This window comes from Harpia harpyja, chromosome 20 (genome assembly GCF_026419915.1).
Source record: "Harpia harpyja isolate bHarHar1 chromosome 20, bHarHar1 primary haplotype, whole genome shotgun sequence".
Taxonomy (NCBI): domain Eukaryota; kingdom Metazoa; phylum Chordata; class Aves; order Accipitriformes; family Accipitridae; genus Harpia; species Harpia harpyja.
The window spans coordinates 13009918-13024776 of record NC_068959.1 but is presented as its reverse complement, the minus strand read 5'-3'; the positions used below and the strand labels follow the sequence as shown (position 1 = coordinate 13024776).

At 45.0% G+C, this 14859-nt stretch overlaps 1 protein-coding gene across 3 annotated transcripts in view; it reads right to left on the bottom strand.

Moving 5' to 3' along the window:
• The window catches only part of HTR4 (5-hydroxytryptamine receptor 4), a 152788-nt gene that overhangs the window by 65623 nt on the left and 72306 nt on the right, over positions 1-14859 (bottom strand). For all 3 annotated transcript variants that reach the window (XM_052816609.1, XM_052816610.1, XM_052816611.1), the window contains exons 5-6: positions 3754-3907; positions 1263-1831 (exon numbers count right to left, since the gene is read on the bottom strand). In XM_052816609.1, coding sequence (XP_052672569.1) covers positions 1263-1831; positions 3754-3907 — 723 coding nt within the window. The remainder of the gene's footprint in view (positions 1-1262; positions 1832-3753; positions 3908-14859) is intronic.

The window sequence follows — 14859 nt, the reverse complement described above, 5'->3', positions numbered from 1 at the left end:
TTGTAATGTCCTTCATGACTTAATAAGCTTGAGAGGTCTGTCTCAAGGTTGTGACAAGCCCTGCCCCATCTTCCATCCATTATACGGCTCAGGACTCTTTCCAAAACTTCAGAGATCATTGCAGAAGGGAGCTCGGGGCAAATTAGCAGATCAGACTCAGCTGGGAAGTGCTCAGTATCTGATTCAGTCTCCAGATAAATTCAGCTCTGAACACAAATATGGTTACCAAGTCCTCATCTGCATGTGAAGAGCCATGAATCCATCTACCAAAGGAACCAGATCTCCTCTAGACAGTTGCATAGAAACACCTATGGGTTTTTTTCATAGATTGCAGTTTGTTCTGATATTATGGGAGATATAATTGTTCTTCCCTGCCTTCCTCCTGTGCTTTGCCTCCTACCTCTCCGCTCGGTGAGGAGAAGACCACAGAGGGTGCCTCATACCACAGAGCCCTCCGAATCCCTCTGCAGCCCCGCAGTGCACAGCCCACACACTCTGTCTTGCAATGAACACACTGTAGTACTCGGTGAAGGATGGGGTGTGTGAGGTGCGGGGTTCAAATTCACTGGGACCCCAAACTGCCAACCAGCAGGACTATGTCCTGTAGCCTGTGTGAGGCACACTCAGCTCCCAGGGCTCCTGCAGAGCTGGGTGCTGCTGACCTTGCACAGGGGCAGGCTTTGACTGGGTTATAGTAAAAGGCAGACACCCCAGCATTTTCTGAGCTGCTAAAACACAACCACAAGTATCTCTGCCCCCAGAGAGCCACTGAAGTGCCCCAGCAGGGTCAAGATGTTTGGGGAAGTTCATCCTTTGCCTTTCATTAGTTCAGCAGACGCAGCAGTGGCTGGTGGGGCTACAAAGGCAGAAGCTGAGAAGGGGCAATGGGCGTCATGATCCCTTTGCTAGAGAAGACGGAGTAGGCAGCCTCCCTCAAGGTGCTCCCCGTGGGGTCAAGCTGTTGCCCTCAGACCAAACAACAGGGCTTGCCAAAATGCATACATGACTTCTGCGCTCTCCCAACTCTTTCCTGAACACACTTCTGGAGAAACTGTACATGCCAACACTTATCTGTTACCTACAAACCCATTTTTTTTGAGCACCCTAAGGATTTCTGGAAGCTTCTCTTGCCTCCTCCCTTTTTAAACAGTTAATCCGTCAGATATTTCAAATGCAAAGCGAAACCAATCCTTTACGAAAACTCTGGAGAAGTAGTCTTTCTAGTGACTCCAGGCATTTTGCAGCATCCGAGAAACACTCACCTTAGTACATGAGTCGATCCATTTATTGTGGTGGTGGAACAGGGGACTGTCTGCCCCAAGATGGAAGGCCTTCGGTATCGCTCATCACCACAGCACAGGATGATGAGGAAGGCACGTCTGAAAGACTTGTTCAGGAAGGCGTAGAGGAAAGGGTTCAACCCTGAATTGATGTAGCCCAGCCACAGGAAAGCCGTCCACAGCTTTCCCGGCACCGTGTAGTTTATGAAAGGGTCCACTATGTTTGTGATAAAGAAGGGAGCCCAGCACAGGCAGAAGCACCCCATGATGATGCACAGGGTCTTGGCAGCTTTGGTCTCAGTCTTCATGCGGTGGGTGCTGTGCTGGTCCGGGTGGTGCTGCCGGCCGTCGGTGGGGGCCCCCGCGCGCTGCAGCACCCGGATCTGTCGGGCGTGCTCCCTGGCCGTGACATAAATGCGGTAGTAGGCCAGCACCATCAGGAGGAAGGGAATGTAGAAGGCCACCACGGAGCAGGTAATGGCGTATGGCTTGTTGACCATGAATATGCAGTAGGTGGAGTTGGAAGCCTTGTTGAACTGCCTTTGCTGAATCTGGGGCAGGGGGAGGAAGGACAAGGACAAAGAAGGAAAGAAGTTCGGCACCGCTCCTCCGACAGCAGCAGCCTGTTTGCCAGGACACCTCACCACCGCTTTCCAATTCTCTCTCCTCCCTCCCCTCTCCCACCCGCGGTACCTGCCTTACCCACCGCTGCCTCTCCCGCCTGTGCTCACACCACGGGCTCTCAGGCCCTGCTGGTCCCCAGGTCTGCAGGATCAGCCCGCGTTGCAGCTCCGGCTTCCTAGAGCATGCCTCAACCCGGCCAGTGAAAATCAGCCTAGCTCCCCAGTTCTGACACAGCGAAGGGAGATAACTTCTCTTTGCGCCATGCTTTTCTTTCAGTGCTCACTGCTCTGTTCATCAGGGCGTGGGTTTACAGCAAGGATGCACAAGTTTCACCCAGCCGAGTCCCACAGGGGTGTTAGAGAAGGACCAGATGGACAGGGAAGGGACTGGGCTGCAGCATCTGGGGGCAGCTCCAGGCTGGGGGTGACACCGAGCTTGCCAGGCACAGGGGCTGTGGGCAGCAGCCCGGGCAGAAGTCTGCAGGTTGAGTCTGTAGGCTGTGATCTAGTCAGTGACTTGTGATGGAAACAGAGTGAGCAGAGAAGAAAGGCGTCTTGCATGTGAGTTTGGGGAGCAGGGGGCATAACTGGGACAGACAGGATTTCTCTGAGGCTATTCTTGCTACAAAACAATATCACTGCAAGTTCATCAGGCCCATAACTTTTGGTGTTTATTCCAACAGGAGAATAACCTCGTCTCCTATTTAAAACTATAATACCAAAATTATTTAATTGGGCATGTAAGGAAGTTTTCCTCCAAAGTAAACTATGAAGCATTCTCACTAGGTGGTGTTTGAACCCCGCACTACCTCTCAGCATGCAGCTACTGCAATTGGCACGGTGAACGCCAGCAAGTTACAAGGAAGGACAGGGCTCGCACTGGTGTTTAGAAAAGCTGGTACAGACAGCTGGGTGTTGAGCCTTTTCTGAAAAGGCGGGGGCAAGAAATTAGTGGAAGAAACCAGATAGCTGACATGGTTTGTTAAATAAACAAAATGCACCTCCCTTTTCTACCAGCTGCATGTCCTAAAGATGCTTGTCTGGAAGCAATTTTGGCTTTATCACCTTGTCTAGAGGCTTGGCAGCTTGCACCTGTTATTCTCCACAAGCCAAAAAGTATTCATAGCTCCTTGACTGAGACTTGGCATAGAAGATGCCACAACTCTTTAAACAAGCTATTCTAAATAAGGTGTTTTCACAGTTTGCCATTTTTAATTCCTGCATCTCTACATTGGAAGGAGAACAGATTTGCAGCTCTTAACATCTTGTCCTGTAGACGGGATCCTGCAAGTGAAGCCAGACTGCAGTGGGGAAAATTGACTTGCACGGGGGAATTTCACCTTCTCCCCCATTTCAAGGCTCACACCAAGACAGGGGATATTGATGGGACTGGCCCAAAGCACCATCCCTTCTGGGGATGTCTGGGTTTCCTAGCTCTCCAAACATTGCTAACACGGCAAGGAGGGACCCTCGGGCTGAGCCGGCAGTGGCCCGCACTTCCCCGAGAGCTGCAGAGGCCAAGGGGAACCGAGGACTCCTGAGGTGCCCATCAGGAGCCAGCTGGAGCTTGGCGTGTTTTCAAAGTACTACTCACTGAACTGATTAGTAGATGCGGGTAAAATCCTCTCCCGGAGCCACCACTGTCTTTGTGACAGTCCTTCCAGGACAGAGTCATTTCAAACCCCCTTAAGGACATCCTCCAGAAATTCAGCAGCCCCTCTGCACTGATAACAAGAAGTTTCTCCTTGAGCCTCTCTTGCCTTCTTTTCTCTGAATATTGCTTTTTAAAGAAGAATATACAGCACCGAATATATTTGATACCAGGTTGGTGTACCTCCTTTGCTACTCACCAGATCAATGATGCCAATGCTATTCCAGCCTTGCATGATAGGAAGGAAAGAAATAAATGTTGGGATTACCCAGCACCCTCCAAGCATTACAGCAATGCGCAATGGAGTCATCTTGTTCCTGTAAACCAGAGGCTGGCAGCAGATAGCATAGTACCTGCAAGGAGAAAAGCGAGAGAACAACCGTCATCAAAGGAGACTTCCAAGTCTTCTAAAAATAAAACTGTAAAGCATTTTCTCCAGCTTGTTTCTCCTGCCTTTCCAAATAGAGAAAAAAATGAGTCTGTAGCCTATTTCCATGGACTGCCTCTCACACAAGGAGCTCAGGATGTTTTCACAGCATGAGTAAATAAGGTTTCATAGTGCCTTGCAGGGGAAAGCCAGTATTTTCTGTTTTCCAGCTAGGGAAAATGAGGCACAGATTAATGCTGTGGTTTGTCTGAGGTTGCAGAGCAAGGGAGTGACTTCATATTCAGCCCTCCTCTCCCTCTGCACTTAGTCACTAAGCTGTCTGCACCCTCCTTACCACGGTGAATGAGTACACCTTCCTTCCATGTAGCCATAACTGAGTAACTGTTGGGGTTTTCCTAACTGCAGTGGACATTTATTTTGACAAGACTGCAAAAGCTGTTATTGCAAATTAACAAAGTGTTTCAAAGCTGTGAAAATGTCAGTAAAATGAAGTGTGTTTTCCCATAACCAAGCTCCCTTTCTACCTCCCAGGAATCAGCCTCTTGCCTGGCCAGGCTTTAACCTTCTGCCACGAGGACAGGGCAACCGTCTGCATGGGGCTTCTAGTCTTTTAACCATCAGGAGGACGTGCCCTGCGCTCTCCTTTCTCCTCCTGATCCATCCAACATATTCATAGTACAACAGGTCCCTGCTCTTAAAATAACAAGTAGCTATAAACTAAAAAAGTCTTCTCAAAGAGATAAGAACTTCTCTTTGTTTGGTCCCTGTGCTACCCACCTGCTGGCGGATTTCTAGATCAGGAAGGTATATCAAACCTAAAACTGGAAACCTCATTGCTCTGAAATTAATATATGCCCATAAGCATAGCAGATCAGCAACCATATCATCCTACTGCAGATTTTTGGTGGTCCTGACCTGACAGTCTGTCTCAGGTTCCCAATGAAATATTTTTGATCTCTAGATGTTCGGATGTTAGCACACTTTGTAGAAACAGGCCAGTACTGATGTCCCCATAGCTGTGACAGGGAACTGGGGTCCAGAGACACAATAAGTGCCCATAAATTCTCAGGTCTTCTAAATAACTGAATGTATCATTCAGCTATGTGCCTGATGAATACATTTTCTTAGTGAATGAATAATGATTATCTGGTAGATGTAGTTTCCAGATTTGGCAAGCACAGAAATTATGCAATATGGTGCCCCATAGGATATGAGCATTGCATTGAAGAAGTGGCCACAGTTTCAATAACTATTTATAAAGGGAATGAATAATCTCTGTCAGCGATTTTTTTGAGTCAAGCCTCAACATCAAGGTATAATATGTATCTAGAGCGAGCCTCACTGCTGAATGCCTATAAAAGTTGATTTTATGAGGTCAACAGAATCATGAGAGACATTAAATTAGCAAACACACACTAAAGCTGGACCACTAACCTGAGGAGATGCCTGTGAGAATTTCTAAGTGCCATCAGCACATTAAAATAAGACATATGTGAATGCAGCCATACACAGTTTATGTGTATGTATTAGAGAGATGTCCTTGAGGTGTGCAATTTATTTCATCAAGATATGAGTGGGAACTAAAACTTTTGTGCTAAACAGGCACAAAAATCTAGGAATTTCCAAATTTTTTAAAGACTTTTTTTAAAAAAAGTCATGTGGAGTCAACTGAATTGCTTTATTTTGATAAAATCAGATTATATATTCCACACAAAGGGTTGAAATAATATCAAAGTGTCAAAAGAAAACATTTTTTAGAAGTCTCTCTGAAACAAGATTCAAAATGTCACAGGGGAAAAATGTTGAAACAAGCATTCAACTATTTCAATTTGATCATTTCTACATTCTCTTCTGGTTTCACGTGTGCATGAAAATCAGCTTGTTCCTCTGAAAAGTTTCACTTTCAAAGAAATAGTATATTTGACAGTAACTGTTCTTTTAGAGCATTGGGTGAAATGTTCCTCTCGTGGAGCTCATGCTAACAGCCATGGCAGCCAGTGGGTCTGATTCCTGTCCCCACTAACATGGTCCTCACATCCCTCCCACGAGGGAGAAGGAGAAGCTGAATAATTTACAGGAATAGGATTTACTTAGTTTTGGAGTTTGCCTTCATTGGATCATGAGTTGAACAAGTGAGGGTATCCAGCCTCGAAGATATGCAAACCTCAACTGATTAAGGCCCTGAGTGACCTGATTAAAGGAAGATAGATTTAAGTTTGAGTTTGGCCCTGTTTTGAGAGGAGGGCTGGGTTAGAGACCTTGAGAGGTCCTTTCCAACCTACATTTTTCTGAGTCTGTCAGACAATGAGGACCATCATGGTCAGATTTCAATATCTTAATGATTTTGGAGGATAGACTAAATATTTCCTTTGTTCCTAGGATAACTACCTTCCTCATGACAGCCACAATGTGTTTGTGTAACCTTGTCCTTTGTTGCTAGAGCTTATTGCTTTTGGATTTCCCCCTGCTCTCCTGATTTCCTTCCCCCAGGTAATAAACTGACCTTTGAATTCAAACAGGTATTTTCGGTAATGTTTTCGACTGCTTATTAGGACAGATGGTGCTTCTGTTGGCATTACGTGCAACTGCTTTTCTGACTCTAAACGCAAGGGAGATATATCTGGCATATTTAATTGTTTACTATCTGAGAGGCACCTACTGGAAAGTGCTACCCAGTGCTGGACATCAAAGGATTCCTGTAACATGCCTGATGGCAAGTTACTGCAAGTCACAAGAGACTACATTTATGTGCAGAAAAGGCAGAAGAAGAAATTCAATAAATAAATGGGAAAGAACAGCCAAGACACCAGCTACCATTTCACAAGTTGAATAAGCAAACAGAAAAGGAAAACCACGATACATTGCTAATTAACTAGAGCAGGAAAACAATTCTTCCAGGCAGTTTGAGTTATTACATTTCTGTACTTCTATCTCTGCTGCAGCTGACAGCATTACACTGACTTGTACATGCTACTAAAGGCCATTAGAGTAAAAATTATGCCTGTAAAAATGACATCTTAAGCTCTCATATTTCTTCCCTCCCAGTGATTCAGTAGCAATTTTCCTCCACTTACATGTCAAAAGATTATATATATATATTTTTTTTTTTTTTGCTAACTGCTGCTACCATGACTTCCCTTGTGTTCAGAAAGTCGAGCAGGGTTCCACAACTGGAGTGTGGGTGACAATTTTGCTGATGGTGAGGGAGGCAGAGAAGCACACCGTCCACTTTTCCACAGCTCAGCAGGATTTCCATTCAGTGGCCCCAAGAGTCAGATAATAGAAATCTGTGTATGCTAACAGAAGTCATTGAAGTCACACCAATTTTTTGCAGTAGCTGGTGATTTGATGTATGTGATGGTTTGGGCATTTAAGCAGCTATTTATTCACTGAGAGAAAAGTAATTATATCTCTAAGATTATCAATAGTTTTAGTCAAAAGCCGAAATAAAGACATTTTCTTATTCTACATTTCTGCTTCCTTTCAAGCTAAAGCTGTTTTCCTGTGCTCCTAAAGAATATCTATTATGTACCAGTATGACAGTGTGATGGATGTATACAAAATGTAATACATACACATGATTAATATGATGTCCAGGTTTAATTAAATATTAATTCTTACTATTATCAGTCAAGACCCAAGTTTCTGCAGTTTCTTGAAAATGTTAACGTCCCTGTTACCTATAGCAGAGCAGATGATGTGAAACACATGCTCTCCCCCGCCTCTGTTACACCATTCTTCGCTGAAGGGGAAATACAAGAATCCCTTCCTGGAGCTGTAGATCTTCCAAGTAGCTCCATAAAGCAAAGGTTATTATAATACTTTTCCTTTCCCATATCAGACATTTGCCACATGAATGAATCAAGTGCTAACATTTTACAGATGGCTCAAAAGAAGAAATCCATAGCTTCTATGGCCTTACTTATGGCTCTTATGGCCACTGCAGGTATGTCCGGCTACCGAGGGCTTGCGACCTGCCCAGCGTCACCTGGTCACTCCGTGAAACAGTGCAGTGGCCAGACTCTGTCTCAAGGAACATGAATGTGATGCTCCCTGGTCTTCCAGTGGAAGTTCCAGTGATACGGATGTGGGGGACCAATTAGTGCCAAGTGGACCTCATGTGTTATGAACACTCTCCCAGCACCTCTGAGGGGATGCAGGTGCACCTCTATTATGTTCATGAAAGCTATTAAAAATGCTGAAGGTTCAGTGACTCAGTGCCCCAGTCTGCAGGGCAATTTCCTCCCTATTCCTACATGCATCACCAGCAGGAGCTGCCGCAGTCACTCATATACACAGTGTCCACGACCTGTAAGAGCAAAATGTTTTATCCTTTCCCAACAGGACTGGCGCTTTGCCTGTTGGCGAGCTCCTCTTTACAGTCAGTGCTACGTGTAAAAGCAGAAAGCAGATATAAATGCCTGATGAACTGTATATCAGCAACACATTGGTACCTAATAGCCTTCAGCACTTTGGGTAGAGAAGACGTAATATCACATTCCTCAGTGGCAGGATCATGGACAGCTTGCCTAATGTTAAGCTTGTGTATATGTGAAGATAGGAAAGGGCAGATAAGAGGGAAGCTGTGAAGCCAAAGAGAAAATAGAAATGAACCTCAGTTATATTCTTGCCTTGTACAACTGAATGCTGAATCTGCTGTGGTGGCCCAAGGCTTTTGTGGAAATGCAAGTGCTGTAAAACATGGGTGTTTGCTGTTGCCATTTTGCCTATATGAAAAATCCCATGCATATATGCACACACATGTATGCACACTCCTTGTATCACACCCTGCCTTTCCTCCAGGAAAAAAAAATAGAAAAAAAAAGATTCTTGAAAAGCACATCAACTTTTAAGTGATGACACCTGTAGATATTACAAGTTTATAGCTTCTAGGTTCTTGTAGACAAGAAAGGAAAGACTGAGACTGAGAAACTGCATTGCATTTCAACACACTAGTGACCTAGATCTGACAGCAGCATAATTTAGCTGTGGTCCATGGCAAGGACAGCTATTTGTGGTAGTGACTCTCTGCATACTCATCAAGCACGAACACAATGAGACTCCATTTGTGACCGGGATCCGTGGTTAGGACTGAAATCAAAGGTCCAAGAATCTACATGACCAGCTGGGCCAATAACGTTAACATACACCAGTTTCTGTGGTTAAACAGAAGCAAGCAGTGATACAGCAGCCAGCACATCTGGCCACCCATCAGCCTGGACATCCAAGGGCCTCCTCAAGCCCATGGCAGTGGAAAACCTGCCCTGGGCACATCTCCAGAGAGCAGTCCTGGAGTCCTCAGCTCCTGCCTCAGGATCAGTGATGCTCTAACCACACTGCTGCTCTTTCCTTGCCTTCTGAGCATTACAGAAATATAATTACTTAGCTACATTAGGTAATTCCTTGCCCTTGGAGAAAAATTAAAGTATCTCCCTGGTTTGCAATACAATTTTGTTTGAGCTACGGGTATGTAGACACTACCCTGCAAGAAGCTCCTTGGATATCACAGACAGACAAATACACACCCACCTTTACTAAACAGACTGGTTCTGTGGGTGGCCCACATTTAAAACCATTTGGTGTCATGTGCATGTATTATATACATACCATATGTTTTATCATCACTGGGGCCAAGATGAGCCAGGGAAAATTTACTGAATATTCATACTGAATAATTTTTCCCCCCCTTAAATAATCCAGAAAAAAGAAGACAAGGGGGTGGGATAACTGTGGGTGCTATTAGCTCTCTCCCAAACTTAGGGTGCGACAACCATGCCCATACAGGCTCTGTGCCTGTATGTGTCTGCTGAAGCACGTCTTAAACACCAAAGTGGGAATGATCTGTTTGTGAGTTCCTAAGGAAAGAGAGGCCAAAGAAAAGCAAAAGGAGACAGACAGACTGGGCTAGCTGCCACCGCAGGGGACTCTGCTCTTAACCCGACAGCCGGGAGGAGGCTGAGCCTGGCTGAGGGGCTCCGGGGGCTGCCTGCCCGGGCAGCCAGCTCAGATGCTGAAGACACTGAACTGCACTGATGGAAAACTCTTGCAGGCAACAGGGATGTTTATTTCAGAAGAGAGATGCTGCTCCTCCTTGCAGGACACAAGTTATATATAAGGATTTGGCTAGTTTGGAAGATCCCCTTAGTCTTTTTGGAGCTCTACTCTGGAGCACTCCACAAAACCCACAACTGAGCGTGGTTTCGCACACTCCTCCTCTCCCTCAGTGAATCCAGACTGGGCCAGAGTCTTCAGCTGAACCCTGACCAAGTGATGAAGTCTAACAAGCTAGGATCTCAATTTATTTGTGCCTACATGAAATTAAAACAGCACTACTGGATTTACTGATATTTCAGTGAAAACAGATTCTGGCCTCTGCATAACCAGATTTTTACATTTTTGGGGAGAGAACAGCTCTTTCTCTTTTCCTTTTTTCCACTGAGCAAATAAGCTATGGTCTCTGACAGTGCCAAATAAAACAAAAAGTTATGCATTGCTGGTCCAGAAAAAAAATTGTCCTAAAATGATTATATCTAACAAAATTAAATTCTTATTAGAAAAACAACGGCCTGCTGGTGTTGAGATAATTACACTGAGAAAAATGCTAAAGAGAACAGTTAATTGGAACTGGATAAATTTAGCTAGTAATACAAACAAATGTATGTTGCCAAACGGAGATAGAGGACTCCTTCATGGTCCCCGTGTGGGTCGGTGTGTGTGGAGGGTTATTGGCAGCAACAGTGGCAAAATAAATTACCACATTTCTAGAGGGTTTGTAAAGATTAATAAAGGACAGTGCATCCCTCAGGCTGTGCCGTGGCCATCTGCTCTGTTATTTTTCTTAATGCTCTCGGACCTGAATTCTGCAAATCCTGTGTTAGCTTTCTTGCCAAGCTGAGTGCCGACAGGGATAACTCCACGGTTACGTGTCGTGTCTCGCAGCCCTTGTGAGGGTCTCCACTTGCCCTTGCTCAGCCCCTTCCTGTGCTGCCTCTCTGTCCCTCCACCTCAGCACCTGGGAGCTGCACGAGATCAGATGCTTTTCCAGCTGAAAAGGGCACGGGGGATTTACGGCCTGGTTCCAAACTATAGCTGGAATTTGTGTCATATAATCAGATTGCCGACTGCCTAATCATTACTTACTGATAGCTATTTAAAACCTAATAAGTCTCCCCACTAATAACCTCTCCCTGCCCCTGGCCAGCCGGCAGATGTTTCGCAGAGCACCGCTGGGCACAGCTCCTTTCTCCCCGTCCTTGAGAAAGACATCATGCTCCCGACCTCGAGCCCCACCGTGGCCCAGGCATCCTTTGGCGAGCCAGTCGATCGCCCCGTGCCTCGGCTGCATCGGCTGTAACACCGTGCAGAAGAGACGAGCACGGAGAGCGATGCGATGCAGCGCTGGAAACGGGAGGCAGCAGGCAGGGGGGGCAGAGCCGGCGGCCACCCAAACGTCCCCCCCTCCTGTGCCCCTGCACGTGCTCTCACGGCCGTGCACCCTCCCACCCCACGCAGGGAGAGGGCTTCTTCTCCAGACAGGCTGCCACGGCAGAGCACTGGGGTTTGGGAATCTCTAAAACGCTGTCTCTCTCAAGGGATTATGCTAATTTGATGTCTGAACAGTACATTAATGTTAATTAATGTTTGTAAATGGTGCAACGAGCATCTGTCACTCTGGTGCTCCAACACTCTTTGGATACATCTGTTTTGCTTTAGCCTTTATTTAGCAGTGATTATGTGGTATGTTTGAATTCCAGTAAGATTAGCATTGAATATACAAACACACAGTTAGGTCTGTTTTGTTGCGTGTTACACAGCAAATCTGCAAATGTTTCGAACACGCCGGGCAAACAGTGTACCTAGTGCCCAGCAGAGACGTAGACTTGGAGGAAAGCTTCACGGGCTGGGACACAGCCAGGAGAGCTGGAGGAAGCAGAGAGAGGGTGCAGGATGCTTTGGCTGCATGAAGAGCAGAGGTGCCAGATGTGCATCTAAGGCCAAGAATACAGGCATTTAGGACCTGTTTGTTTCTCTGTTGGTTTTTTTTCCCCAAGACATTGAGAAGTAATTGTATTGCAAATTGTACTGCAAATATTGGAGAAGAAAATTGCCTTTCCTGACAGGTTAACTGTATTTGGAGACTATCATAGCTTCTTGGTCTATTTATATGGAATGCAATTATTTTTATTGCATAGGCATAAAGAATGGATATGTATGCATAAAACATGCAATAAGTAAATAATTCAAGGCTAAATCTTTCTTTTACATTAGAATACCAAAGAGATGATGCAAAAGCATAACCCAGCAACAGCAAAATTTTGATTCAGTGAGCCCTGAGATACCTCTGATACTCGGAAAAACACTTTTTCAGATAAGACTGTCTCTAAGTCTCTGCAGTAGTTTGCTCCCTGTGTCTGACTGGTAAGATCAGTTTATCCTGTGGTGATTTCTCCAGATTTTCTCAAATGCCTCTAAGAATTAAAGCCTGAATGCTTTTTCTGTTTTCTTTTTCAGACGCGCTAATGGAAATAGATACAAGATATTATCAGATAAAGGTCTTTTCAAGCAACACTTTCTGAAAATGCTGAAGAGAATGACTTTCCAAACTGAGTCCTGAGGATTAGATTAACCACCCAGTTTTCTTAAAAAACCCACAGTTGTATGCCCTGAAATAAAACAGAAGGCAGGAAATATATGAATCACAGGAAAAACACCAGCTAGAAGAAGCATACTCCCATAAATTCTGAATGAACACAAGGGCAACAGCTAGCAAAAATTAAATAAAACACTGTGAAGGAAGCAATGCTGTCAGTGCTCCTCCAACCCAGCTGCAGGACGGGTGAAGCAGTGGTGATGGAGAACTGGTTGATGATGGGCTGAGTCACCCTGCCCTGCACAGAAACCCAGGCATTCATCTACCTGCTCTGACCTTCTCAGAGCCATCCACCACTATTTCCTCATCTGTTCTGTCCTCTTAACACTGTTTGGGAGTCAGTTCTCACTGTGGAAAAAACCAACCCCAAACCAACCAAAATTGTCACAGAAATTCAAGTTTCTGCCAGCAACCTTTAAAGCCTAGCTCTGAGGCTTTGCAGACAAGAAAGACATGTTGCTCTTACTCATATCAGAGTGAGTATTTTGAGCTGACCTGAAAGCTGCTTGGAGATGACTGCAGAATACCACAAAAATTAAACTGTCTGGAAGTCTTTTAAAATCTCAACTAATGTTTGCACTGGACAAGAGTGAGACACACTTTGAAAGCCTGTAGTCCAAGTCCCAAAAGGAAAATTTGGCGCAGCAGTTGGGAATCAGGAGACTTTGCTAGCCTGTTAAATCCTGGCTGTGAATAGCACGTGCGGGGTACACTGCTCATTTGGGTTTGAGGATGGTTACTCTGTCAAGTCATTAATCACTATTAGACTGAGCTGTCAAGTACCCACATTTTAAATAATATGCACCAGGAACAGCACAACTTTTTGAGTTCAGTCTGCAAAAGGAAAAGGATTTTAAAAATTGGCAAAAAGTGCTCAAGAAATAGGTGGAATTTAGAAAATTTTTGTACTCGTATCTATTCAAATGTGACTAAAGTGTGGATATTTTCACTTTTCATCTCTAGCAGTGACATGAAGTCGAAATTTTCTCCTTGCCCTTCTCAGGATGATCACAGACCAAGACACATCTGGAAGTGATGCTCCCAGGACAGTCACAGCAAGGGGCTGGCAGATCAGGAAGGAGAAAAAGGCAGATTTACAAGGTGGGGTTTAGCCTTCTTTTGGTATGGAAAATGAATCTATTATTCTGTATCCACCACTCCATCCAAGCTGTGTTGAAAATCCCTGTTGTCCTGCTTGCTGAGGATGTTTGGAACAGCATCCAAATTCATGGCTGCAGAAGGGAATTAATCTCTGTGAAGAGGACACAGGAGTGAAGTGGGACTTCAGGTGACCCACAGCATGACATGGCACAAGTGTAATATCACCCTCAATGTAGCAAGGAAGAGACCATGGCATGTCCTTAGGTATGTGGTAAGGGCCAAAATCAAAATGTCTATGTTCTCCCTGTCTTCTTCCACCCAAATGCCTCCTCTGAGAGATGGAGGGAAAGACCTCAGGTTTCATTTCAATCAGAAAATGGTTTATTAAACAGGCTCAGTAGGAAAAAAATTTCATGTCCTTGGTCTTTGTGGATGTTTAGACCTGACAGTGTTGCTAGGTAAGGGGTATCAGGTTTTGGATCTGCAGGCATCAAGGTCTGCTGCTTGTGTGGTGGAAAGCAATTGCTTTTATACAATGTTTTCTGATTTACCTAATCAGGCTGCCAGAGCATGCCAGTGAGCAAGCACTGCAGAAATGTGAAATAACATATACAGTGGTAATTCAGGAAGAAAGAAAGTCTTTTTAATAGACTGTTTGGGACACAAAATTGCTCATGAATTAGCACAGAAATTCCTGGTCAGATTAGGACTGTTTCTGTGCTCAAGAATGATGTCCAGGTGGATGTTAAACAACTTCAGTGATGGCTACAGTACCCTAGTGGTGTCCTTAAGTTGTATTTTGAAAATCATGTTAATCAGTCAGTCAGTCAATCAGAGGAAGAAATACAGCTTTAAGAGAGGAAGATGACTAGGGACTGACCCACCTCCACAATATTTTCATTTACAGCGGTTCAGGAGAGCCAGTCCAGTGCTACAGGAGGCACCTTGGTCTGTCTCGAGCAACACGGTGGGTAGTCTGAACTTGACATTTGGTCCTGGGAGAACCCAGAAGCCCGTAATCTTGAGACTCAATCAGATTCATACTGAGGTGTCTGATCAAACAGAAAGTGATGAAAGCCACGCAGTTGACTTGGAATTCTCCTCTTCACATGAGACAGAGAGATCTTGGGCTTCCTTTTTCAGCTGACACTCACTGTCAGCAAACA